Source organism: Cinclus cinclus, chromosome 5, assembly GCF_963662255.1.
Source record: "Cinclus cinclus chromosome 5, bCinCin1.1, whole genome shotgun sequence".
NCBI lineage: Eukaryota > Metazoa > Chordata > Aves > Passeriformes > Cinclidae > Cinclus > Cinclus cinclus.
In genome coordinates this window covers 52,618,881-52,645,890 of record NC_085050.1, presented here as the reverse complement: position 1 = coordinate 52,645,890, position 27,010 = coordinate 52,618,881, and the positions used below count along the sequence as shown (strand labels likewise).

The 27,010-nt window shown below is 40.6% G+C and overlaps 2 protein-coding genes across 4 annotated transcripts; both read right to left on the bottom strand.

Moving 5' to 3' along the window:
- Positions 1-707: 707 nt before the first annotated feature.
- LOC134044561 (alcohol dehydrogenase 1) lies at positions 708-11,131 on the bottom strand. The gene is made up of 9 exons (XM_062493824.1): positions 11,114-11,131; positions 8,108-8,209; positions 7,063-7,201; positions 5,445-5,532; positions 5,117-5,336; positions 4,160-4,420; positions 3,545-3,680; positions 2,155-2,293; positions 708-732 (listed from the first exon to the last, which is right to left on the bottom strand). The coding sequence occupies exons 1-9, from the start codon at positions 11,129-11,131 to the stop codon at positions 708-710; spliced, it is 1,128 nt and encodes a 375-aa protein (XP_062349808.1).
- Positions 11,132-18,472: 7,341 nt separating this feature from the next.
- TRMT10A (tRNA methyltransferase 10A) lies at positions 18,473-26,686 on the bottom strand. Of its 3 annotated transcripts, XM_062492998.1 has the most exons (9): positions 25,343-25,367; positions 25,166-25,270; positions 24,973-25,076; positions 24,184-24,346; positions 23,685-23,756; positions 23,176-23,250; positions 22,035-22,184; positions 21,377-21,482; positions 18,473-20,071 (listed from the first exon to the last, which is right to left on the bottom strand). In XM_062492998.1, exons 3-9 carry the CDS (start codon positions 25,038-25,040, stop codon positions 19,905-19,907), a joined length of 801 nt encoding a protein of 266 aa, XP_062348982.1. In that variant the 5' UTR covers positions 25,041-25,076; positions 25,166-25,270; positions 25,343-25,367; the 3' UTR covers positions 18,473-19,904. The 3 variants fall into 3 exon arrangements, with proteins under 3 accessions (XP_062348982.1, XP_062348980.1, XP_062348981.1); XM_062492996.1 differs by lacking the exons at positions 24,973-25,076; positions 25,166-25,270 and adding an exon at positions 26,659-26,686 and having other exon boundaries at positions 25,343-25,637; XM_062492997.1 differs by having other exon boundaries at positions 25,166-25,382.
- Between the last annotated feature and the right edge of the window lie 324 nt (positions 26,687-27,010).

Here is a 27,010-nt window from a genome sequence, read left to right as displayed (position 1 = left end):
AAACAACCCCAAGAAAGAGGCATAAAGGTAAAAAAAAACCCAAAGACCAAATACAAACCACCACACAGACCAACACATTAGTTTTGCATAAAATGTTTGGCAATGTTAATCTGGTAAAATACTGAGTGGTGGGACATTCTCCAGTACCTAAATGTGTGATTTGCTCAAATTATTAATTCAAACATGTGGTCACCATAAATTTTAATTTCTGCTGTATCATTCCTTGATTATTAGGCACTGGAATTATACAGTCATTCAGGATGGATACACAGTTCTAACCTAGAATTTTACTATGCTGAACCACACGTACAAATTTCTTAAGCTTGCAGTGTTATGGAAGCCCAAAGAAGCAGTTTCTTCCTTTTTATTTTATTAGAAGATTGCATATGATAAGTAATTTTTTAAAATCCAGACTTTTTGTAACACCTCTGACAGGAGCAAATCCTATAATTCATAACTGGCTATTAAAAAATTGCAGCACAATATAAAGGATTTAAAACAAGAATGAGGAGAAAGAGGTAGAAGGAAAAAGATGGTTTAATTTATAAATTCTGTGCTTGAAATGTGGGGTTTGAGCTTGATCCTTTGATTCAAGGGTAGTGGTAGATCTTTCAGGAAAGTCTTGATTTGCATTTTTATAAGTTGTATTGAAGGATGGTGAAGTTCATACTGGTGCTGAGCCATCTGCTGCTTAATGTCTGGGAAAACTAAAACATCAGGACACTGCGGATGCTGCAACATAAAGTGACAAGTTAGTGACTAGAAAATCCCCTAGGCAGAACACTGGTGTTTTCTCTGATCATCTCTGCTACTGCTGTCAAACAGATCCTCCCTCCCAGCCTGCCCCTGCCCCAGCTTGCAGCGAAATAACAGAGCAGATGTGCAAACTTTGCTGCAGATGTAGAGAACAAAATTCACAGAAGACTGCACAGCCTTCACTAATGAAGCCCAGGGCTCCTGGTAATTAATTACCAGCTGCAGCCTGAGAAGTTCCTCAGAGAGGGGCCTAGACATATCTTTCCAATTACAGGGTAACTGGTACAGCTTATTTTGCTCTGAAACACTGAAGTATTATACTCCATAAAAATGGTCAGCTGAAACGCGCCTCCATTTTCAGGCTGACTGTCAGTATCCTAGCAAGGCTGCTGGCATCTCTGTCCTCACCACTTTCCTGTTTGTTATCCTAAAAACTAAAACTAACATTTATAGCCTATGTAAAATAAAGACAATCAAAAATGAAGTGTGTGCTGCATTGTTAGAACCTGAGAACAAACCTCAGGGGCTGAAATTCTTCTGTTATTTGCTTTCTATATTCAGAGCAAGAAACATCTAAAATAACTGCTAACAAATGACAATAAAAACATTAATGTAATTCTCCAGACTCTGTGAGTTATAAGTATCTAGAACTTTCAAAAACAATAGTCCCCACACGCACTAAGATATACAAATATATTTCCTACTTATGCCAAGGGTAATTTCCAGTTCCCATGGTGAATCTTGTCAAATGTCTCTGTCAAAAAATATTTCCAATTTCAATGCCCTATAAAAACAGTCTGAGCTGAACTTCCACAGTATTTGAGGAACACACAAGAGCTAAATTCTGAGTTTGCAATGTATATATATATATGCTAAGTACTTTCCTTTTTTAAAAGCTGTGAAATTCAAGGTAAAGTACCCAGTGACTTAAGGACCAATTGGATAGGGACTCTGTTCCCTAACTCACAAGAGGAATAGGCTATTTCTTTATTCCTGCTCTTCCTACTGAAGTGTCTATTGGATATGATGTAGCTGACCCTTGGCGCTCTTCAGCTTGGCACTCTCGTGCTGCCTTGGTTGTGTGTTCCAATGGGTACTGGGAAGAGACTTCCTCAATTCTGTAGCCTTTTCTCCCTCTGCCACTCAGTGTCTCTGCTCAAACTAGAATCTGAGAGTTCCTCTGCAAGGAAAGCTCCTCTGCAAGGGCCCATTGCATTTCAAAAGCTGAAGGTTTGCTGGCTTTATTACTCCAGCTGCAACCCATGGGAACACACTGGGAGGGATTAAGGAGCATGCTGGGCTGCCTTCCTCATGCTCTGCCGTGAAGTCTGACTTTGTCTTACCATACATCTACTTTAGGTTATTTATACACAACCTTTACAATGAAACAATGTTTACCTCTCTCCTGTCCTTAGAAGACCAAATCCTTCATTGATCTTCGTCCAAGGTAGTGTGTGGGTTATTAATGGATCCAGAACAAACTTTTTCTTCATGTAGTCATCAACCAGTTTGGGAACTGCATCTTTACTCTTCCAGCCTGAAAAAAAACCAGACAGAAAATGCATAATGAAATTAAATGTTTCTGAAAATACATAAAACCCAGGGCAGCTTAAATTTTTAGATAAACTTTCTATAGCAGAGTAATAGGATGAAATATGGCAGCATGACTTTACCTTTGAAACACAGGGTGCCAGCAAGAAACATGAGAACAAAGTGCCCATGTCACAAATTGCAACTATTTCACATATGACAGACAGTCATATGACAGCAGAACACCAGTACAAATGTCAGTTTTTACAGAATCCAAACATTCCCCCACATTAAATACTGTTTCAGCATAATCACATTTCATACAAAACCCAGAGTGCTGACATCCATGTTGGTAAGTTGAAACTTGATTTTCTGCTCAAAATTGGGGAGTGGATGGTGGATTCACCTCTCTAGTCTTACAAGCACCACTAGATAAAGCTGTCATAAATTCTGATTTGTCTCTGCTATTTTATTCAGTTGTCTTTTGAATACATGGGAGGAACTGGTTATGAGTGAGAAAACCCGTTGTTGGAAACAAGTTTTCTGTGGCCTTTGTGTTGAGTGAGCTAGGACTTGCTGAGTGTGGGACTGTTGAGAGAGCTCCAAAAAGAGAAAGAATGGGAAGGGACTGTTGGCATCTAGCCAGGGGCTAAGTTGGGATCTGACCTCTGTGGAAATCAGCTGAGTATAAGCCCTGATGTCCTTTACAGTCCTGACTCTCCATCTCTCCTGCTGTCTCTCCCTCTCTTTCTATTCCTCTCATTCTCCTTTTTGTACTTGCTCTTTTTCTCCCCTTCTTCTGTACTCTCTCCCTCTTTGTGATTTTCTCTTTCCCCCCCTTTGTCTTCTATCCTTTATCTCCTCTTATCTCTCCTTATCTTTTTTCCTCCTCTTTCTATTTATCCATGCTCCTCCCTCCCCCTCATTTTATTTTTCTTTTGCTTCTCTCATTTTTTTTTCTCATGATCCCATCTTCTCCTTTCCTCCCTCTTTTTATATATTTTCCGTCTTTTTATGTCTTTCTTTCTCTCTGTCTCTTAGTCCCTCCCCTCCCTCCCTCCCTCTTTTTCTTTCCTTCTCTTCCCATTCACTAACAGTTCCCATAATCAATTCCCTTTCAACTTCTTTGTCAGCAAAACAGCCATTAATACCAGTTCCAATAAGACACCCTTAGCAATTAATTTGATATATCCTGTTTCATTCAAGATGATTTACAAGTTTCCCAAGCCGGTTAAGTCATGTCTTTCCAAGTCCTTACCTCCAAAGACGGAGCCTTTCCAGCTTCGACCCGTGAAGAGGAGCATGGGATCAAAAGTGATCTTTTGTGCTGCAGGGGGCACTCCCACAATCACGCTGACTCCGTAGTTACACTGGCTACAGGCCAAGGCTGAAGTCTGCATCAGAGACAGAGGGACACCCAGAGTCAGGCAAGATTTGTCCTTGCAGCACAGAAGTTTAAACTCCGTCTCGTCCTCTCAGGGCTCTGCTTGCAATTCATTTTTTGTAACTGAAACCACATTAAAATATTGTCCATTGTATCTGCTCACACTGCTGTATCTGCTCTCACTGGTTAAGTATATCCTAGCTTTGCTCTTCTCCCCCATTTTGTGATAAGCCACTTTTGGAGAGCAGATAATGGGCATTTGAAATGTAGCCACCCTGTTTTGGCCAGGGTGAACAGTGAAGTTCCCATTCCTAAATTTCTGAGCGTGCTTCTGTCCCTGCATCTCAGTATAGCTGGACTTAACAGGTTTGAAGTTAGCTTAGCACTTTGCCAGTGGCTCCCAGCTCCTCCTCCTCAGTGCTTGGTGGCCTGGAGAAGAGAGTGCTAAGGAGTTAATGCCTCGTGTCACCCCATCTTTTGGTTGCATACCATGGTATCCGTACGGCCGATGACCTCGAAGGAGTAGTCCACACCCCCACCAGTCATTTCCATCAGCACTTCGTGGATGGGCTTATCAAAATCTTTAGGGTTGATGCAGTTGGTGGCTCCCAGCTCCTTGGCCTTGGCAAACTTGCTGCTATTGATGTCCACGGCAATGATGCGGGAAGCTCCAGCTGCCTTGCAGCCCATGACAACAGAGAGGCCAACTCCTCCGAGGCCGAAGACAGCACAGGTGGAGCCTGGTTCCACCTATAATAACAATCATGTAAACATGGCATATTGTTATAGGCTAGGGAAAGTACCATGTGTTTCCTTATTATCAACATGATTTCACTTAAGCCACTTCTTGCAATTTAGAGATTACCTGCTGAGAAGGATTTGCACATGCATACCTGCTAGTGCAGTAGCCAGCTGTGCTGTTATAATGCTTCATGTGACTAAGAGAAATTGTCCCTAAAGTACATTTCTGAGACCAGGTTTTCATTATATGTCTCAGCTTCAGGTTTAGACACACCTCTTTTTTTATGATGCTTTATATTCCAGTGGTGTTAAAATCTGTAGTGTCACTCAACTGGAGACAGAGGCAGCTCTAAAACTCAGATTCCTATATTGCTACAATTGCAAGTGTTGCCTGTATAGGCTTCTATGTATTCCTAAAGTTCAGTTACAATAAAAAATGAAGTCTGTTGTACATTTTTCTAGGGGTAATAAGGCTATGAAGGAAAACATTATAGGTGGTAATAAGCAATTTTACTGGATTTTGAATTGAAGACTTCTGACATCCTAGAGACAGAGTCTGAATTAGGCAAAGAACTAGTATCTTCTTACCACACTGAACTAAACAGAGTCTATACCTCCTGGCTGCCATGATGACAGCCCACTTGCAGGCTACACAATCTTGAACAGACACCATAAAATATCATAAACACCCACCACAGTATTTACCTTGGCAGTCTGCAGAGCAGCCCCGTAACCAGTTGAAAATCCACAGCCTATTAAACAAACTTTTTCCAGAGGAGCAGCAGAATCGATTTTGGCCACAGCAGATTCATGCACTACTGTGTATTCAGTGAAGGTACTTGTACCAAGAAAATGGTAAATTTCTTTTCCTTTACAGGTGAATCTGGTGGTACCATCAGGCATTAATCCACATCTTGCACCAAGGCTGTTTGGAAGATGACCAGAAATAATGGCAAGTGAAATTTATTGTTTGTAATCAGTTTTGAATAAAGTCAAATCAAGTTAGGGTTGTAAGTAATTCAGGAAAACTCACTCAGTTTTACTGCACAGGTTACCCTTGTTGTTTAAGCAGCTCTTGCACTCTCCACACTGTGGAATAAAGAGTGGAACAACCTTGTCTCCTAGAAATAAAACAGCAATGGCAGAGGATTTAAAAAGGGAAACAAGAAGTATGCAGGTAAAAATATGAAGCAAGTGTATTTAATCCCCCAGCAAATATGCACTAGGAATGCACAATGGTTTTATTTCCTTCTGCTGCTTTTGTAAGATCAACCATCCCTCTGTGTTTTGTATAAAATACATAATTAAGGCAAAGTTATGACAGCTAGTTTTGATATGCGAAATTTCTGGTGTCTTTCCACAGCACTGAGTCAGATCTATGTCATAAAACCGTGTTACCTACTGACACTTCTGAAGTATTTACTCAGCAGTTTATTGCATCTTCTGTGTAAAAAGAAGGTAGTAATACACCTTCTTTCAGTAAAGAAACTGAGATAAAAATTGACATTCATTAGGACAGCAGTTGGAGTGCCAAGATAGCAGGGCTGTTAACCATGCATACAAAGAATGGGGAATTAAGAATTAATTTGCCAGTCCTTTTAAGCATCTTTGCTATATAGCAGTCCTATGACTGTTGTGTTGAGTAAAGGTGGGTAAGATACTTGTCTGAGAAGCAGTGGCACACCAAATCTAAGGCAGCATCTCTAATTCTCTAGCATAATTATGTGATTAACAAAGTAGCACATAGCTTCCCAGTGCAATTTTTTACTCCTATGCAATTTCCACAGCAATGATCTGTGGTAAATACCTAATAATCTCTGAACAGATATTTCCTAATACATATCAGTTTATGATTTGTCAGTTTTAAAATGTGGCTAATCCTTCATACATTGAAAGTCAAGAGAAATTTTTGATTTCCACCAAAATATGAAAAATACCTACAGAACATTAAATGTCCCCACTACCTTGACCCTGAGTTCACTTAGAGCTGTGATATGGGCTTAGTAACCATTTTGCTAAAGAAATGTTGCACAAGTTGAAGCCTTGTTTTCAGAACTTGAAGGTGTAAATTAAGCAGCATCTGAGAAATGTGATTTTGTGCATGTATGTGTTCAGGCCTGCTATTTCAGCTCACCTGGAAACATGTGGCAGCTAGAATTAGACAACAGAGAGATTTATGAACCCAGACATAAGAGAAGAAGCAGCTAGAGTTGTCACTGAAATTTGCAATATGCTTGTTTGTTTGGAATTAAGGTAGACATCTAATGCTTTGCTTTGCCTTATTCTTGAGAAAGGTGAGCTGTATAAACTGTGTTCAGAGAACCTGCAGCTAATGCCTGATTTCACATGAACAGCAGCAAAGACTCTACATTCTTAGTCCCACAACAGGAAAAGCACTATGTAGGTGGAAAACAAACTGCACATGTTTTTGCTAAAACCAAAATAAATTGAGTAGCAAATGTGAAAGTAAATGAATACTGGGGACACAGAAAGGCATAAAGAGCACGTTTATATCCTTTTAGGTATCCTTGAAAAAGATGAAATTGGAATATTTTCCTGTGCAGTAAAAATACTCATGAATATAATAATCTTTGACTTAATGAGGAGTCTGGAAACTCTGCATAGGATTTGTTTTCAGTGCTGTTTCATACCTGGTTTGACTGAAGTCACTCCCTGCCCAACACTCTCCACAACACCAGCTGCTTCATGCCCAAGAATTATTGGAAAACGCACAACCAGTGCACCGGTTATCACATGGTCATCGGAGCGGCAGATCCCAGTGGCTATGATCTGATTCACAGAAAGACAAGAATATTTCAGCATTTAACTATGTCAGGTCATACACAGAAGTGAAATTATACTCTACATTTTGAGAAGCCACTTGCTTTTCTCCAAAATCCAATATGCACACAATAAATCTACAGGTAAAACAAATTTAGTTGTCTGATTTAAGATTTTCATGGTATGTATTCTTTAATTTACAGGGCAGTGCTCCTTTGTGGATGTTTGCTATGCAGTACTGAGCTGCATAGGGAGTTCTATGGATTTTCTGCAGAAAACCAATGTTCTAGCAATACATTTTACAGGGAGAACAGAGTAAATTGAATTATTCCTAATATTTATATAGAAATACTTAAAAAGAAAAGTGTCATATTATATAAATATTATAAAATTGTGTAAAAACAAATTATCAATCACATATTATTTATAAACAGAATTATTGTGTTTTTATTAGAAATAGAAATATTTTATGTTTATTATATTTAGATCATATGACAATATATAATAGATATTTTGTATAAATTATGTATTATACAATTATTTGATGTTCTAGATAATAATCACATAATAATTATATTATTGTACTATGTATATATTTAAAATATGTGTATATGACACATTAAAAAAATTTAAACTACATAGTGTTTTATATGACAATTTGCCTTTTCTTGCAGCTAGAACAGCACTATTTCTTTTGAAATATTCAGGTATGTGCTTACAACTTTTATTCTGACAAATGGATTTGTCAGCCCCATGAGAGAGTTTTTGTCATGTGTGTAACACTTAAAACTGCTCAAAAATTAAGGCAGTCACTGAATTCCACTTAAAAATCTTAAAAATTTATAAAACTAATTCTGATTAAAAGCAAGATAGAGTGCAAGTCATATGAGTTGTTTTAAATTTTATTTTTAGTACCTTTATGCGAACTTCATGTTCTTTTGGGGGGGCAACTTCTACTTCCTCAATACTGAATGGTTTATTGGCTTCCCACAGCACTGCTGCCTTGCATTTAATAACCTGCAAACAGAGCAAAAAAAAATGGGAATAGCACTTGCATTTTCAAGTCACCACAGAGACAGATTCTGCAGTTTCTGCATGTGAAACTCTTGGTCATAATTGTGGAGAAGAGAGGGAAACTACAGGGAAAAAAGCCCAAACCAAACAACAAAAAAGTCAACACGAAAGGTCAGTGTAAACCTATTTTTCCCCCACCAAGATCATGTCTGACTTTGCTCTTATTTCTATCACATCAAGTTTTCAGCTGCGTGTGTAATAGTCTCCTAGGTAATGGGATACCTTACCTATTGTCATTGCTCCTGTATGAACTTCCTTGGTCAATTTCTTTTGCTGTGTTGCATTACTTATCTGTATTTGTATCTTCTTGAAGATGGCACACTAAATGATGTCACTTATCCAGCTGTGATAAAGTCTGTATTGCCTAGAACTGCATGTGTTTTGAACTGACAAAATCGCTACAAATGGAATTTGGAGCCTAGTACAGATTTATAAACATTGCAGTAGAGCCTGAGTTCAGCCATGAGGTGATGGCTGAAAGGACACCTGCACAAACTGCTGTAGCACTACACAGAGATGATCTTGAACAGTCCCTTCAAGTGCAGTATTACCCATGCTAGGTACCCTCCTTCTCGGAAGGGATATTTCACTCAGGTGGATTTACTACCCAACTATACAAGACAGTTTTGTTTTTCATCTCTTAGACTGAAGTTTGTCCATTAACTCTTCAGGCTTTGTCCTGGTAATGACAAGACAAAGGGCTCCTCTGATCATCTGCCGCTGAGAGAAAAATGCTCTCAGAAAAGAGAAGAGCATTGTCCACACCTCATGCCAGGCTTTCAAACAGGTTTCCTCCCTTCAAGCTCAATCCTAGTGTATTCAAAGCAGTGGGACCTCTGTGTACCCATAATTGCTGTTCTTCCTTGGAGGTGTTTATAAAGATCTCATTCTAAGTCTTTAAACAACCCCAGTCCCTGAAATATGATTTTCCTGGGTGACACACTATAAAGTCCTTGGTCATTCTGCTAAGTCTGCTGACTGCAAGTGTTCGGGTGGCATTATCTCCAGAAAGCAGTGGAGGGGAATCAAATCCAGGATGCAAGAAGTTTGGCACACGCATATTTATCCTGTGTGACCAGGACAAAACCAGTGTGCTGCAAAATTCACAGGGGAAAACAACCAGATAATTTTTTACTATCAAAGCTTTTGAAGTAGAAGTAGAAATCATGTCTGATTATCCACAAACTCCAAGCTGGTAACAAAGAAAATAATTTCTAGGAAATACTAAACATATGAAATAAAATTGCAGAACTTTCAGCAGCCAGACTCAGAAGTGGGATGGGCATAATGCTTTGAAAATAACGGCCTCAGGAGATATTTGCACTAAATTTAAATTTAATGTTCAGATGCAAGTGTGATTAGTGAAAAATTTACAAGTGTGGTCAAAGGTCACATTTCAAAGGGCACCATTTTCTAGGAAACTTACTTTAAAAAAAAAGGCAATTTATGTATTTATATGGGCCATGTATTTATGTATTTATATATTTAATGACTTACACATGCAAAGCACACATAGTGTTTCTAAGGAGAAAGGTGGCCAAGAAGCGTGGGTTGCCGAGAACAAACAAATCTCTTCTATAGTTAGACATTAGCTAACTATGTATTGTTCTGACTGTTTCATCCCTGTGAGCTTTTACAGATTGCAACAGGATCCCACAGATGCAGCTGCAGCACACTTCCACCCACTTCATCTGCTAAGACAAGCACTGGCTTAACCATTTTTTCTCTGCTCCTATGTTCTACCAGCGGGGGAGGGCAAGGGCAGGATCACACCCTTGTATGGGACACAAGGACTATGCTGCTTGGTTACATAAATTGCACTGTAATTCCAGTGTTATTCCAAGATAAACACAGTGAAATCAAATCAGTTAAGCCACATCACAACCCTTCATTTACTGTGCTCCATCCAATGATGAGTAGAGGACTGAACTTGGTGAACTTACTACAAGTATGCTGCAATTAATTTTGCACTTGCAGTAACTCAGAGTTAATGAGAACACTTTTTTTCCTTTCTCTTTTGCTTTTAGAATAGTGAAGACAGCTGGCAGTAACAACAAATGATCCTGGTATTATCTTAAGGCACATTCTAGCAAGGTGCATGCTTTCAGTTGTTTTCCATTTCCAGTTGCTTGTCCCTTAACCACTCTTGCAGGTCCCTGGGTGTCTGTTAGCATCTCACCAGCAGTGCAAGAAGGAACATGTATCGGTATCAACCTCCATCTCTCTTGCCATCTAATTTGTAGCAAAGATGTAACTACCCAATTCAATTCCAGCTCAGTACTGCATGGCATGTGAAATTTACTTCTAGTCTTCATTAATTTAAGTTTGAGACTTGTTATATGCATATTCAATTTTAATTACTGCCTTAATACCAGCACAATTCACCCTGAAATTTAACACAATATTAACCATATCTTCTTTTTAGAAAACAAGAGGACAGAATTATAAGTAAACTAAAAATAGTTTAAGCTACTGTAGGATCTCAGAATGGAAACTGGTAGAACAGATAAATGCATTGATCTAAACACTTAGTACATTCTACCATATTTTACACTATTGAATCGGAGATTAAAAACAGTTTGCTAACCCAGACAGGATGTTGTTCTTATTCTGGTGCTGTAACCTTATCTTGCCTCAAATAAACTATTGCCTTGAAGAGTTAACAACCATTTCCTAGGAAACTACAGCAGCCTGCAAATAAAGGCATCTCTTCTGTACCAGCTTCATCATAAACTCTAATCTGTGCTATACCACCAGGATTTACACTGTCCCTGCAAAGAATTCACATTTAAAAATGCATTACTCAGCTGCAACAAATAAACTTTCCTAGTATGAACTGTTGCTTACTTTGCCTGCTGTGCTCATGTTGACTGGTGTGTCTGTTTCAAATCTTGCCACTGCTGATTTCTTGCACCAAGCGCTCAGTCACTCCCAGAGCAGCTGGGTTGCTGGTACCTCTCCAAGCCCTCTCCAGCACACTGGAAGCTGGTTGTGTGAAGCGCTCCTGCAGCTGGACTGCTCTGGTCTTTTAGCCAAGCCTCCCAGCTCAGAGTCCCACCCCTTAATCAGAAAAAGTGCTAGAATGAGAGCGAACCACTCATCTGACGAAACCTCACTCTTTCAGTGCTTCTGTCTTCCTGACTCCTTCCTCATGCTCTTCCCTACCCTTTTTTGCAGCCCACCTGTGGTTGACCCCAACAACATGGGAAAAAAGCAACAGCCCTGGCTGGAAGCTATTTCCCTTTTTCCACTTCCCTGGAAGCTGCCTTCCAAACTCACTACTCTCAGTCGCACTAGAGGTGCAAAGAGAAATTGAGAGAGTGGCTCTTGAATTCACAGCAGCAGAGACACAGTGAGAACATGCAGGCTTTGTTGATGAACTTTGGTAACACTCATAAGAGCCCAGCTCATCCATTAAAACATGGGATTGTGCAAGCTGCTTAAGAAACATACACTGACTGGCTGTAGCTGTATCTGCTCCTGAATTCTTCATTTTGCAGTCCGGCTACTCATTAATCTGTTGGAATGGCTTTCACTTCACTGTGTCCAAGGACAATGTGCCAAGCATGCTGATGGAAAACCAAAAATCAGTAAGTCAGAAGTGCTGCAACATAATGTTTCTTACCACATGCAACACCCTGCTTATTTTTTGAGTGCCTGACCTGTTGGTTCCATCAACACCCACAAGCACAGCCCCCACCACTGCTTGAATGCCCACACACCCTTCCATCTCTTGTGTGGAAGTCAGCAGTGCGTGCCTTTCCTGGGGACTTCAAGCCCCATATTTTTTAAAATTATTCCCAGTATTCTGAAATCAAGATTTTTCCTTCAGAAAAAAAGTGAAAAAGAGATAAAATGCATATAAGCTGACTAGTAATTACTGAGTAAAGTACTCCTCATGTTTACCTGTATGACTAATTAATTCAAGAAGAGATTCTTCTCCTCCCTAGTCATGCTGGCTGCGTTATTTCTGATCCAGGCCAGGATGCCATTGGCCTTCTTGGCCACCTGGCTCATGCTCAGCTGCTGTCAGCCAGCACCTCCAATTCCTTTTCCTCCAGGCAGCTTTTCCTGTAGCGCTGCCTGGGGCTGTTGTTACCAAGGGCAGAACTTGGCACTTGGCCTTGTTGAACCTCTGTGCTGGTTTTGACCGGTGCAGAGTTAGCTTTCTTCACAGTGGCTGGTTTGGGACTGGGTTTTGGATCTGTGCTGAACATAGGGCTGATAATATAGGGATGTTTTTGTTATTGTTAAACATGGTCTACAGAGCTTAGACCTTTCCTGCATTTCATATGGCCACAATGGTGAGGAAACTGGGGGTGCATGGGAGGTTGGGAGGAGACACAGCCTGGAGAGGTGACCCAAATTGACCAAAGGGCTATCCCAGACCACAAGACATCATATTCAGTATATGAAGTGGGGGAAGAAGGAGGAAGGCGTGGACATTTGGAGTGACAACATTTGTCTTCCCAGGTCACCATTACACATGATGGGGCCCTGCTGTTGTTAATATAATTATAGAAACATTTTTTATTGTCTTTAATGGCAGTAACCCAATTAAGTTCTAGTTGGGCTTCAGCTCTTCTTATTTTCTCCCTGCAAAAACTCATAACATGCTTGTAATCTTCCTGAGCTCTCATCCCTTTCTTCCAAAGGCCATAAACTCTCCTTTTTTGTTCTGAGTTCCAGCCAAAGCTTTCCAGTCCTTTCAGGAGGTATGACCTAGTGATTTGTACTTCCTAAAATAAATTGCATCAGAATTAAGTATTTCTAGTCCACATTATTCCTTGATGTTTATCTTTCTCCTTTCCTCCCTTCTTTTGTACTTGATGGTTTTAGAAGTCTTTTTCAACCTTAACTGTTCTATGATTCTTCTAAAGTTCCCATCCCTTTTCCTTATTGTCTTATTTCTCATATCCCTTTATGTTTCTGTTCCACTTGAAACTTTCCTCATATCCTTAGCTATATGCATATCAAGGCCATGACTTTTTTTCTCCAGCTGAGAACACTGGATCAGACAGTGGATCCTGTCTGCAGCCTGTGCAGGGATAGGTGTCATGGTCCTTAGGCAAAAGGTGACAACAAAAGAGACTGCACAGGGTTCCAGTGAAGCATGAGCAGACTTGCAAAACCATGTTGCAGAAGCTGCTTTATTTGTCTTGTTCTGCCCAATTCCTAAAGATAAATAAGGGTGAGGCTCCAGCTTGGAGCATACAGTGGCCCTGGCATGCAGGGAAACCACAGTGCCGCCCCTTTACAACTTGCTTGCACAGGCCCTTGGCTCAACCCTTTGCCAGAAAATATTTAGCTGATCCCTAGATGTCTCCACTTTTAGGGCTGTTCACTATTAAGAGAATTTTTGTTTATCTACATGTTGTACAATTAAAATCTCTTCTTTCTGGTGACCAGTGACATGACCCAGGGGGATGCCATGAAGTTGTGTCAGAGGAGGTTTAAGCTGAATATTAGGAAAAGGTTTTTCATCCAACGGGTTGTTGGGCACTGAAACAAGCTCCCCAAGGCAGTGGTCACAGCATCAGCCTGACACAGTTCAGGAGGAGTTTAGACAATGCTCTCTGGCACAGGGTGTGACTCTTGGGGCTGCCCTGTGCAGGGCCAGGAGTTGAGCTTTGATGCAGGTCCCTTCCATCTCAGGATAGCCTGTAATTATATGGATATATGATACATAATTCCTTTATAATTTTTTTATCTCACTTTATCCAGTTGAACATGACGCACTAATATCCCCTCTCCAGTGATTTATTAAGCTCAGCAGATTCCAGTGAAATGTATATCAGGCTGAAGACAAAGAACATACTGGAGGTGTTCATGGCTGGTGAGCTTGCACACAAAAGAAGTTAGAAGCAGTGGGCAAAGGCCTCTCGCAACTCTGGGTTATCTCCACTTGGGGACTTTAACTTGGGCAAATGTTATGAAACATGGACCATGCTCAGCAGATTGTAGCCATAGCTACAGTTTCTGACTACAATACACTAGTAGGGAAAAGTGATTCTTTACTGCTACTTTATAGGGAGCACAGTCTGCTTTCCACTCCTGCTCCTGCCAGGGCTGAGCAGTCTTGCATTGCTTGCTTGCCTGAAGCAGTGCATGATGTTGACTCCAGGTGAAGAGAGCTAGTGCTTTCTAAACACCTTTCTTTTAATGGAAAATTAGTTCTGCACTGAACCTGTCTCTATTTAACAGGAGACTAACCACAGTTCAAGTGACCTAACTCTTTAAAGAAAAAAAAATCTTTCAATGGCAGTTTTGCATCACAGACTTCACAGCTATACATTCTGTCCTACAAATAATAAAATCCATACTAGCTTTAGCTAAAATTTGAGCATTTTAAAAAATAGGTTTCTTATTCCTTATCTACCCCGTTGATCCTTCCTTCCTTTCCTTCCTTTCCTTTCCTTCCCTTCCTTCCCTTCTTCCTTTCCTTTCCTTTCCTTTCCTTTCCTTTCCTTTCCTTTCCTTTCCTTTCCTTTCCTTTCCTTTCCTTTCCTTTCCTTTCCTTTCCTTTCCTTTCCTTTCCTTTCCTTTCCTTTCCTTTCCTTTCCTTTCCTTTCCTTTCCTTTCCTTTTTCCTTTCCTTTCCTTCCTTTCCTTTCCTTCCTTTCCTTCCTTTCCTTCCTTTCCTTTCCTTCCTTCCTTCCTTCCTTCCTTCCTTCCTTCCTTCCTTCCTTCCTTCCTTCCTTCCTTCCTTCCTTCCTTCCTTCCTTCCTTCCTTCCTTCCCTTAGCTGTAAAGATATATAAAACTTTTGAAGGGTGTTTAAATTGAAAATCCAACATTTCTTCCTACTGTGTGATAGCAATTTCCAAGTTACCCTCTTATGAGTCACTTCTAAAGAACTTGATAAAACAAAATCTCTGGGACACACATGTTAGTAGAAGAAAAAAAAAACAACATTCCTCAAGTATCACCCTACACAGTATAGAAGCTGTGACTGCTCCAACCCCTTTGTATTTTTCCACCTGCACATTTAAGGATATCCAAAAGATTAGGTATACAAAACACAAAACCCTGTAAGTCCTCATTATTACTGAACACAGAGATGGAGCATAACTAGCTGCCAGGGCAGGTTATGCCCTTCAAAAAGCTTAGGGATCATAATAGAAGATTACACAAATGTGCATGACACAGCAATGGAGCTGAATTAAGCACATTTGGGATGACATCCAGTTTTGTGAGAACATGAACAAAGACATCCGGAAATAAACATCTTTCCAAAACACATGGGAAATAAATCAACTGCTCATGGGACAATGCCTTATTCATTTTAGTAAGCTGAAGAAAAGCTAAAGGTGGAAGGTGCAAATTAGCTTGTGGGTTTAGAGCAAGTATTAGAAAAATTTGAAGGGGAAAATAAAATCCAAGGAGAGTACTCAATCGAGTATGAACACCCATTTTTAAAATAAGGCCTTTTCTTCCTTTTAGTTCTCTGAAAATATCACAGCCAAACAAGGCAAACAAGAAATTAAAAAGCACATCTTACACTACTTGAAGTAAAAATGCAACAAAAGGGAATGAATATGAATCAAATATTTGATTATTTAGCTTTGGGATTGTCAGTAGTAGATGCTGTTGTTACAGCTAACAAAGCCACCTTCTTGGAAGAGAGACAGTTAAGACACACATTTCAAAGATGGGCCAAAGTTATTCAGCTTTAGATTTGGAAGTCACACTGAAGTCACACTGCTTTTCAGAATAACTTATGACAAGAAGAATGTGTGCTTCCTGATAGCTTATTTTAAAACTGTCCTGCAGAATAAATGGACACTTTACAATAATATGAACCAATATCAATAATGGTGCAGTGAACCTGTGATCTTCAGTGTGATCTACAGCCCAGCCTGAGAAATAAAAAGTTCTGTTTAAATCAAAGAAACACTGGAACTCTTCAAACTTCCCTGACCTTATCCTCAAGCTCTAAGGATTTTAGGAATGCCACATCTTGCACTCCCACAGCTGTCAGTCACATTGACCCAAAACTGCACTGAATGCATATGCCTTGACATGCACACAGGATTTTGGAATAATCATCAGTGTGGATCCCATGTGCAGCCTGCCAGTGTGCACTGCAAGACCCACCATTGTTGTCAACTTTGTGACCAAAAGCCTCTGAGATGAGGCTGTTCAGAGAGGTTCTTTTCCACTCAGATCCTCTTCTGCAGAGTCATAAAATCAAACACTACTGCTCCAGAAGCAAACATAGGGTCAGCGAGCATACATTATGACATGGGACATGTGGAAGCCAAAGCAAAGGCAAATTGACCTGAATCCAGGAAATGGACAAGAATGCAGAAAGTACAGTAACCTACAGCAATACGTTTGGGAAATTTTCACAACATGAATGCAGATGAACACTGCTGGGATCCCCTACTTCAGAAATCTGAACCAAGGGGATTAGACTTAGTGGGAAGGGAACAAAACAACAGGATTACTTATGGCATCTTGCTGTGATCTCCACACTGCATGCAACTAAAAGCAAGTTTGCCTATTTCACCCAGAAGGTTTGACTTTCTGCCATATCCCCTTCCTATTTTCTGTTTCTTTCTTTTCAGATCCCTTGAACCATACCATCTTTATAGCATTTTTAATGGTTTACTATAGAGGTTTAAAGGTCTTTTGATGTATTCTTCTGCCCAGCATTGCTGAGCAATAGTTCTGGCAGAACCTGAAACTTTACAAAGCTTAGTGATGAAAGTCAGAGCTTTCCTAAGCACAGCAATGACGCCTGGTGGTGAAACACAGGGATCCTGTTCTTCTAGATCTTCTGTTTAGTGTTGTCTGTTTAATGTTCTGTTCTGCAACATTGTGGTGGCCCGGGAGCAAATCACATTCGAGGTCTCTAAGTCTGTGTTAGACAAGCAAGTCAGAGCTGATCTTCCCTGAGGACAGCAGGGTGAAGCAGAGAACTTCCCAATGTGTTTTCCTAGTTTCATTAACTTTGTACAGCTAAAGCCGGTTCAAAGAAAGATCTTTCTTTAAGAAGTGCCTTAAAGCACTGCATGCAAATATTTATTTCTGTTATCAGAAACAAATTCCTTGTCCTTTCTTCTTATAAAACAGTACAGTGATTTATCTCTGCTTTCAGTGTAATGCCTAAGTGGGCCATGCCTGAAATATGCAATTCACCATCTTGAAAATATTGAGAACAGCCAGGTCTGTAGATTGAAAATTAAGAATAAACATGCTTTCGTAAGTAGCATGCCACAAGCTAGAACACCAGAGTTCCAAACAGAGCTATAACTTGTATACAAGTAAAATGTAAATCCAAAATGAAAAACAAAAGTCTTCATCCACAGTGAAGAATTTCTTCCTAATATCTAATCTAAACCCACCCTCTGTCAGTTAAAAGCCACTTCCCCTTGTCCTATCACTACCTGTCCTTGTAAAAAGTCCCTCTACAGCTTTCCTGTAGGACCCCTTCAGGTACTGGAAGTTGCTGTAAGCTCTCCTCAGAGCATTCTTTTCTCCTGGGCTGAACAGTCCCATCTCTCCCAGCCTGTCTGCAGAGAGGTGCTCCAGCACTCTGAGCATCTTCATGCCCTCCTCTGGACTTGCTCAATCAGGTCCCTGTCCCTTCATAGGTCTTGAGCCAGAGCTCTGGAGGCAGCAGTCCAGGTGGGCTCTCATCAGAGCAGAGCAGGAGGATCACCGTCCTTGAGCTGCTGACCATGCTTCCTGTGATGGGAGACAGGAAGACCCAGGGGGGTGAGACAAGCAATGTGTATGAACAGGCAGCAGCCACTGAGCTGTTGTGACACTGTGCAGTTGGCATGAGCAACCTTTGAACAGCAACACACCAGACTATGTTTTCTTTCTATTTCTTCATAAACCAGTAAGCTTCAGATTTAAACAGCTGAATTGAAAAACACCTGTATATGTGTAGGTGTGTGTATCTAATTTCACTGGTTAAGTTGTAAGGCTGTGGGTTAAGTTGCAGAACAACTCTGTAAGATGCTTTGGAACCCTTTCAGCATGTCTCTAAAAGCCCCCAGTTTGTCCGAGCCATCTGCTCCTATACTTTCAAGCCTAAGTAAATGAGGCACATATATGAATTGGTCTTAAGGAAACCTTGGACAGACTGAGGAGTCTTGGACAGATTTAAGAAGTGCTACATGCATTAACATGCAGAACATCAGCTGTAAAGCTGTAATTCCTTGCAATTTTACAAATTCCAGTTAGAGAATCAGTGTAACAGATTTGGGTGGGTACATTTATGCTGCCTTTTTTGTTACAGAAGTAAAACCAGCAGTGCTTTTATGAAAAGACTGATCTAGTTTCTTCAACAAAACAATCACAGTTTTTAAAGCCTAACAAAAGCCCTGTGGAACTTCAGCAACAAACCACAATGCATCCTTTTAACAGAAGAAACTTTTCTATCGGCCTTTTAGAAAGTATAGAGAAGTGCAATAAGTGTGCAAGTCATAACCAGTTGATTGCCAAGCCTTTATAGACCATAGGGACTGACAGGGATCCCACTTGCAGTCTCCACTTGAAACCAATAACATCAGGGGAGGAATAAAAACAGGCACAAGGCAAGCCATACTTGAATCAGCCCTCTGCAGCTCAGCAGAGAGGAACAGCTGGGATGCCATGTCCTCATGTTCTTCTCATGTGTGAGAGCTGCACTTAGGCACTGCAGCTACCTAGCTCCTCCCTGGAGAAGAAAGGGGTAAGTGGGTTCACAGGGCTGAAGCAAAGCCTCACTTCCAAGGTGTCCACTTCACTACTTTGCCAGTAGTCACTTGATGAATCAGAACATCCAGCCAAGACTAAGATTATGACTTTTTTTAACAATGAGAAGTATTTGATAGACAACACAATACACACAGGATCATGTGATTACACAGGAATACTGAATCTGAGTGACCTGTAAGGAAGAGTTCCTCTTTCCTGGTGGTGTTCTGAGGCTGTGTGATCAATTTTCCTGAGAATATGAAGAAAAAAATCAAAAGTAATTGAGTCACCTCAGTGTGCAGTGTGCCAACCAAGGCACATATTTTGCATCTGTGCTAACACCATCCCTCTCAAGCTCAAGTATAAAGCACTGGCTTAACCCCACATACTTCACCTACTGAACCCAGCTAACGAAAAACAATGTATTAACCATGCAGTTCAGTTGCTTGTGATTGTCTGTTGAGATGCTCAGGAAAGTCAGAATTTTTGTTTTGAGTGTTGATGCACGCTTTGCAGCAGGCACTAGTGGTACAGGTTTTGGAGCCAACGGAACACTTGCCATACATTGCTTTTAAGAAAACTCTTGAACAGAAATGGAGACAGGAATGCATACATTAAAATAGTAACTACTGATGCTCTTGACATTTACACCCAACTTGGTATGTATAAAAAATAATATTTAAAAAATTAAATTAAACAGCTTCCCTGGGAAAAAAAAATGCTGCATTTGCCATTATTGTTTTCTTTTAAAAGCTATTATAATGAAGTTTCAGAGTAAAAACCTGCATTTAACTTAAGCCTTCATGCACAGAAACAGCTCTGGCTCTACCAAGCACTGAGACAATTCAGCATTACAAGGGCAGATGGTCTTTGAAGTAAAACTGCTTCATGTCCCAGTTTTATTCCAAAAACTGCATGTTTCATCTATCCATCATCTGATTCTGAAGCCTAGTTGCTGTCTGAGTCATTGTCCTCATCTTCTTTTCCAGACAGAGCATGTTTGGATGAATCATTGGCTTCTCCCAAAGGAACAGCCCCTTTCCTCTGTGGCAGGATGCTGAAAAAGGCCTCCTTCCAGTCCCTCTTCTCCAGGTATGCAAGGATGATCTCAAACACTGCAACACCAGAAAAGCCCATTAGCTCTTTAACAGGGAGGTAAGTGAATTATTGGTAGCAATATACCCTCAAATCCATCGTTAAGAGGTTTATGTGCATTCTCTTGTGGCATCTTCAGAGCAGAGCTGATGAAATGCAGGCAGGAACAGGCAACAATTGTGCTACTACTGCAGCCTGAAGCCAAGCACACCCCGAGTCTCCACCTGCATGACAGTATTTCTCTCAGGGACTGAGACAAATACTTCAGTTTCACCAGTGCCCTGCATACAGGCACCAGTGCTTTCACATGTTTGACAGGAATACTGCTGTGGATGCATTTTAACAGAGATTTTGACCTCTCCTATAGCTCTAATTAGCTCTTCCTTTCTATTTAAAGCAACAGTGAAAGATCCAATTTTAGAAACATGTAAAATCTTACAAATACATAGGGTTTGATAATTTTTAAGTCTCATGCCATATTATATTCTCCTCCATACTTAAATAATTATTATTATCATACAAATGCCAGTCTCATTAATACAGCACTTTGAGAAAATCAAGTTACAATTGAGCAATGCATCACATAGAAAAATAAACTTGAAATAAAGCAAGGTAAGATAAGCTAAAGAATGTGCAGTAGGGCACAATAAAGGCTCTGATACCATGTCAAAAATTTCCATGAAGGTCTGAGTAGGCTCCATTATGCATGTATTTTTGTTTAATGACATTGAAAGACAATCTAATAATAAACCTGAAAGTTTAAAAGGAGCAGGATTCAAGACTTAGTTAAGCAACTAAATACTTCAATCAGAACCAGGAAATCAGGTAAAAATGCAGGTATAAAAGTTCAGCAGTTGGAGTACTCCCGATACCAACTGAGGAAAGTCTACAGGTACTGAGGCAGTTATTGCTGAACAAAGCTGTCCAAAGAGGTGAAAAGATCACAAACATTCATCCTCCCTTGGCATAAAATGTGTACACTACAATAAAATACAATGTTGGATAGTTTCCAACATTTTACTCACTTAATACAGTAAGCCTAGAAACAAGACCAGGATGGTAAGAAAGCCACAATTAATCCTCAGACAAGCCAACAGGATACAATGTGCACTTCTAAATGGCTAAGACACCATCATTTACATTAACCATAGCTGTAATATTTAGAGGTCAGGGCAATTAGTGTATTCTGAAGGCAACTAAATCCAAGAAATATCAACATAATAAAACAAGGTTTAGGTATCTGCACTATGGTGCAGAGGGTTCGAACTGTGACTATCACAGGTATATTCTAAAATAATGTAATTATTTTATGATTTAGAACTTACCATGATTGACAGCTAACACTTTCCGACTGTTCATTTTGACAAAGTTTCCAAGTGGGAGCTGTGCATGACCAATTCCCTGCTCTACAGCTTTTTTGTAAGTAATTCCCTGGGAAAAAGACACCAAAACAAGTGGATTGAAAATTACTGTTTCAGATTAGCCCACACTGATTTACTACAAGTATCATTTTCTGGCAAGAGTTTCGCCTCTGCTGCAATGATGTTGCTTTATAAGTTGGTTACAAAAAGAAACTCTGTTTGGACCTGCCTCAGGGGCTACTACCTCTGGAAAACTCACTACTATCTACATATGTCACACTGTGACCAGTGGTCAAAAGGATTGTAAATGAAACCTGTTCAAGCAGCTGCAGCTCTAGAACTATCAGCCATAGCTTGTTTTAAAGGTGAGCTTATGTTAAAGTAGAAACTTATTCAGGTTGTAGTCACTTGGTATTTTTTCAGAGGAAGAGCAAAGGATAAGAAAACTCTGGAACACAAGTCACTGCTACCACCACAAGCATTTTCCACATTTCTTCAACATTTTTTTGAATTCTTTTTTGAAGAAGTTTTCTCATTATTAATTATGTCAGTTTACACATGAACAGCAATAATGTCAAATAAGGTGCCAAAAAAGCTGCAAAGAAACAGACTCACAGTTTACCTTGTGGTGATTGTGATCCACCAGTCCTCCAATCACATAGGCTTTCTTCTCATCAAGCTCTCTGAGAATGTCTGGGGAATCTGAGGTAAGATATACTAGGTCTTCTTTCTTTATTAGCTCACTGTAGTGCTCTGTTCTAATTTGGATATCCTCAAAAAAAGGTAGTTAAAAGAAATTACATTCAACTGATGAATTGCTGGCCAAGCTTAACAGACCCAAGATGGGACTGGCAAAACAAATCCAACAGTGTATGTTGGATTTCGTTCTACATTCCTCCTTCACGTTCAAATACATAGCACAGTGCAGATTAATTTTCTGTGTAGACAATCCAGTCCCTAGAACAGTGATTTGTAAAAAAACCAACAGGAAATTTTCTGAAACCCCAAAAGAACTTTACAAATCCCTAAGTTCTTGTGATTCCCTTCAAACGTGGCCATATTTCTCCTACAGATCCAAGCAATTTTCAAGTCCATTAAAAAAACTGAACCTAGAAGCAAACACTTAGTTAACGTTAATTGTTCGGTAAGAGAAGTTTATGCTAAGCTTTCATGAAGCAGCTATTGCACAACAACTGCTGGAAACAGGACTGCTTTTATCTGTTCTAAGTGCTCTTCCTTAGAAGTTGTTGGAATACTGGCTTAACACATGGAGTCACAAGAAAAACCAACGTGAGTTTGACCATAAGAGAAGCTACTTCTCTCCAGACCACTTCAGTGATGAGAGGCAACATGATGGAAGTGAAAGTGCACATAAGAAAATCACATCTCGACTGGAAAGTCTTGTTTTGGACATGGATGAAAGAGCACTGTCAAAACAGACAACTGCTGGGACTGCCTAAATCAAGGAGTCCTGCTTAATCTATCAAGAATGGAATTTTTTCCATAAAAATAAGTGAAAATGGATCTGTGTGTAGTTTTGCAAGCAAAAATGAAATCTAGATTCAAGAGAAGCAGTCTTTGGCTTATTTAATCTAAACCAATTAAAAGGACAAAAAGCTACACTTTTTCAAATATGCTATTTGAAAAATAGCATGTATTAAAGAAACCCATGTGGAAAATAAATCATGTTCTTCACAACTAACAATACAGTTAACAGCTACAATCAATACTTCAACTTTTTACAGAAATACTCAATTATTCACCTTCCAATTCACCCATCCTTTGTCATTTTCATTCATGTTGGTCTTCAACTGTCCCCCATGGCTGGTCAAGTAAAACTTCAAACAGAATGAACAAGAGGTTCAAAATAAAGAAATGTCAATTTGCCACAATCTGTCTCTTGTATTTCTACCCTTAACTGTTAGCTAAAACTCTTAATATTTTTTAGATGGAAGTGGTACTAGGACTATTCATATAGTTAGTGATACATAGAAAAAACCCAAAATTTGTACTTGGAGTGACATTTTTTAAAAATCTGCCACAGCTAAAACCAAGAGTATCAACAGCCCTTTAGTGGCATACCTAGATCTGGCACTTTTCATCTGCATGTACATACCCATATATAGGGGTATCTTTTTAACATGTGGGTGTTACAATAGAAGTAATTTTCTTATGAAAGAGGCAGCTTAAATATTTTCTTTTCCTACTACATGTAGGAAATTCTCGTGTTTGGTATTTAGCAACAGTGAGTGTTCAGTTTGTTCAAACATACCTGCACAGGATGGAATGCCTTGCGGTTTTCTGCGTAACATCTCTGAATCTGCTTGTGAAGCTTCTTAACATCCTGTACACAACACAATTTGTTTTTATTTAGTCCTTTATACAGACCATCCCAAAACAATTTATCACGAGCCAGTGAGAAGCTAAAGAGAAAAAGGAAGCTTTTAAGTGGCAAAAGTGACTACTCAGAGAGTGAGGGCATCAGATCCTGAGAGAAGAAACGCCCACTGTGAGGGGATTATGGTAACAAGGAGACACACACATCTTCCACACAGGTCTACTTAGCCACCTCTATGCGTGTGCTTGAAATACATTATTCTAGGGGAAAAAAAATTACAGGGATTTAATTAACATACAAAATTAATATGAGGAATCAAACAGGTTTATCATTGTGACAATACTTGGTCTTTTACCCATGGTAAAATCCTGAGAACATACAGTCTATATTTAAGAAGATAAAATATACCTAGTTAATCTGGAGTTCCTTTTACCTTTAACACCATCAGGTCATCAAAGCTGCAGTCCACGATGAGGCGAAGTGTGCTAGGAACAACTTCCCTGCGCATGCACTTCCTGTCATTCCCCTCACTACTGGAATCCAATTTTGACTGACGCTCTAGTTTTCTCTTCTGGCGTTTTTCTTTTCGTTTCTGCCTAAATAAACATACAAATCAGTCCTCAAAAAGTGCTGCCAAATCTGCTAAGGTACTGTGTTATGCACCCAAATGCAGACTTCTCGGGCCAAAGTGGTTGCCCTGTGACACTGATAGTTTAAACTCAGCCTATTGCCTGTATTTGTGCTACACTGAGACCAGCACAAAACACCAACCCCGCCTCCCCCATCTTTGTGAAGCTCTGTAAATACCTACAAAGACAAACATCTGACACAAATTCAATTAACTCAGTACTGAGAGTCTCACAGATTTAAGGGTGCTCTGAGTCAAGTCCCGCAACAGAACTAACAAAAAAGACTGGCACAATCACAGTATCAGGATCAGAATGAGGAAGGCAATTTACATCCTGTTTCACCAAACAGTTTTTCAAAAGGCTTCTGAAGAAATTCTTCCATCCTCCTGTCCTCCTGATAGGAGCAGGCACTTGGGAGATCAAATTTCAGAGACAGCAACAACTGTCTTGGGAAGGAGCACCCAGCAGTCAGTGGGATAAGAATAAACTACCACCAATGCATTTGCAGATACACTTTCTCTCAACACAACAAAACAGAAGCTCTATATAAGTCAGCGTAACTTGCAGCACAGCACTTCATGTGTCAAATGTACCTGCTTTTATTCAGGTTCTTTGTAAGATTCTCAAGTCTGACAGCACCAGGATAAGAGGCGCAGCCCATTCAGAAAGGAACAAGGCCACACATTGTGTCTCCCTTCTGACAAATGAAAAACATGCACGTTTGAAACCCTCCTGACATCCTCTTGCAGCCGAGGAACAATTCTAGTAAGAGGAGGGGATGCTTACCTCTACAGACTCTTCAAGAGTAGACTGGGGCTACTGCTTTAAATCTGGCGTGGGAGAAAACTGGTTCAACTGCCTTGACTTGATGAAGCAATTCACAAGCAAATTCTGCTGACAGGTCGTTATTATTAGCACTAAATATGACATGTGAACCATGGGAAGCTTCTTTGCAAACCATACCTCCGTAGATCTTTCTGTTCTTCCCACTGCTTCTGCTTCAACAGCTTCTTCCTTTGCCTCTTGGACATGGACTCAAGGCATTCTTCCTTGCCAGAGCCTGCCTCCAGTCCCTCTACTGGATTGTCATTTGACTTTGCCTTTCCTTCCACATCAGGAACTTCAGGAAACAGGGCATTTTCCATTGGCACCTCTGTGGGTGTTTCAGATGACATTAGCTTTTTGCTGGGTTTTCTGATTTGTTTCTCAGCCCCTGCCGGGTATTTCATTAAAAACAAGTTTTCTGCTCACCAGTTCTCTAGGAAACAAAGTGATAAGAGTGTCATTAACAAGATGCTCAACTAGAACAAATGCCACTCAACACCTACTATAAGCCTGAATAAATAATAAGAGAAGACATTTTTTGTTTGTTTGAAGCCTCTGCAAATAGAAACATAGAACATTCTAGAAAGATTATAGTCTATATTCTGATAGTCTAAAATTCTGCCTGCTAGATCTGCAGGTAGTAAATAGTTTCTAATTAAAAACTTTGCAAAAGAACAAATTAGGGAATCATACTGAATAAAATGTAATAGAAAAAAAAGGATTAGCAGTATGTGTTCACAAACACAAAACATTAATGACATATCTTTCAATATAACTACAGCAGCGTATTAGAGAAATGTAATTTTAAAGTCATTAAAGACATTTAGGGAAAAAAAAAAGTGTGAACAAGCTGGACTCCTTCAAAATTTTTTTATTTCTCCTGAAAACAGAAGACACTGGACAGTAACAGACACCCGCCACTGTCAGTAGACAAACAAAAGGATGAACACTTGTTACTCAGCAAAATACTTCAGGTTCAAATCAATTACAATTACAACTACTCCTTTCCAATGGCAGCCGCACTAGCGGCTCCTCTGTGCTCCATACCCCCGCAATTCCCCAAGGACAACTTCACCGGAGAACACTGCATCTACAACAGGCAGGAAACAGCACCCCCCGGCTTCCTGCAGCGGCAGCAGAGACAGGAAACACACAGGACACCAGAAAACCAGGGGAGGTTTGGCTGGCGCATCCCGATTTCCCGGCCTGAGGGCGGTCACACACCGAGCCCTGCTCGCGCACCTGCCTGGTGTACATAGGCGCGCAGACACGTATTTATACACACGCAAGCACATGTGTAGCTATACACGGGCACGCCATAAGCCCCTCGCGACTGCAGAAAGCCGGCCGCAGGCCCTCGGAGGGCCGTGTCAGCCCCGCCGGCGGGGCCGCGCTGAGGGCCCCTGGGGGCCGCCATGTTCCCCTCCCCCCGCCCCCGAGGGGCCGCAACGTACCCGCGAGCCGCCCCGCGCGCGCGCCCGGCGTGGGAGGGGGCGGAGCCGCGCAATGCGCAGGCGCGCGGGGAAGCCGGGCGGAGGTCACGTGACGGCGCCGGGCAGGGCGCCCCCCAGTGGCGGGTGGTGTCAGGGCACGCGCGTCACCCCACCCCCAGCCGTGGCTTTGGGGACTCCGTGGGGATAAAGGGCAGCGAAAAGGAAGAGAAAACCTTATTTTTATATGATGGTTCTGATGGCACCGCTGAGTTCACGGAGGGGGCAGCGCAGTATTTTTAACTGGTGGCATTCCTCAGGGCAGATTTGTAGCTGCAGAGGTCCTCCCTCCCCTCCCGCGAGTGAGGTACGCGCC

Excerpts from the sequence above, each read along its gene's own strand:
- LOC134044561 (XM_062493824.1), bottom strand. Across the intron at positions 7,202-8,107 it reads AACATGAAGTTCGCATAAAG|ATCATAGCCACTGGGATCTG; the intron begins GTACTAAAAATA and ends TCTGTGAATCAG. Across the intron at positions 5,533-7,062 it reads AGTGACTTCAGTCAAACCAG|GAGACAAGGTTGTTCCACTC; the intron begins GTATGAAACAGC and ends TTTTATTTCTAG.
- TRMT10A (XM_062492996.1), bottom strand. The coding sequence starts at position 25,608 with ATGAAATACCCGGCAGGGGCTGAGAAACAAATCAGAAAACCCAGCAAA. Across the intron at positions 21,483-22,034 it reads TGGATCACAATCACCACAAG|GGAATTACTTACAAAAAAGC; the intron begins GTAAACTGTGAG and ends TCTTTTTCCCAG. Across the intron at positions 20,072-21,376 it reads AGTGTTAGCTGTCAATCATG|TGTTTGAGATCATCCTTGCA; the intron begins GTAAGTTCTAAA and ends CTGGTGTTGCAG.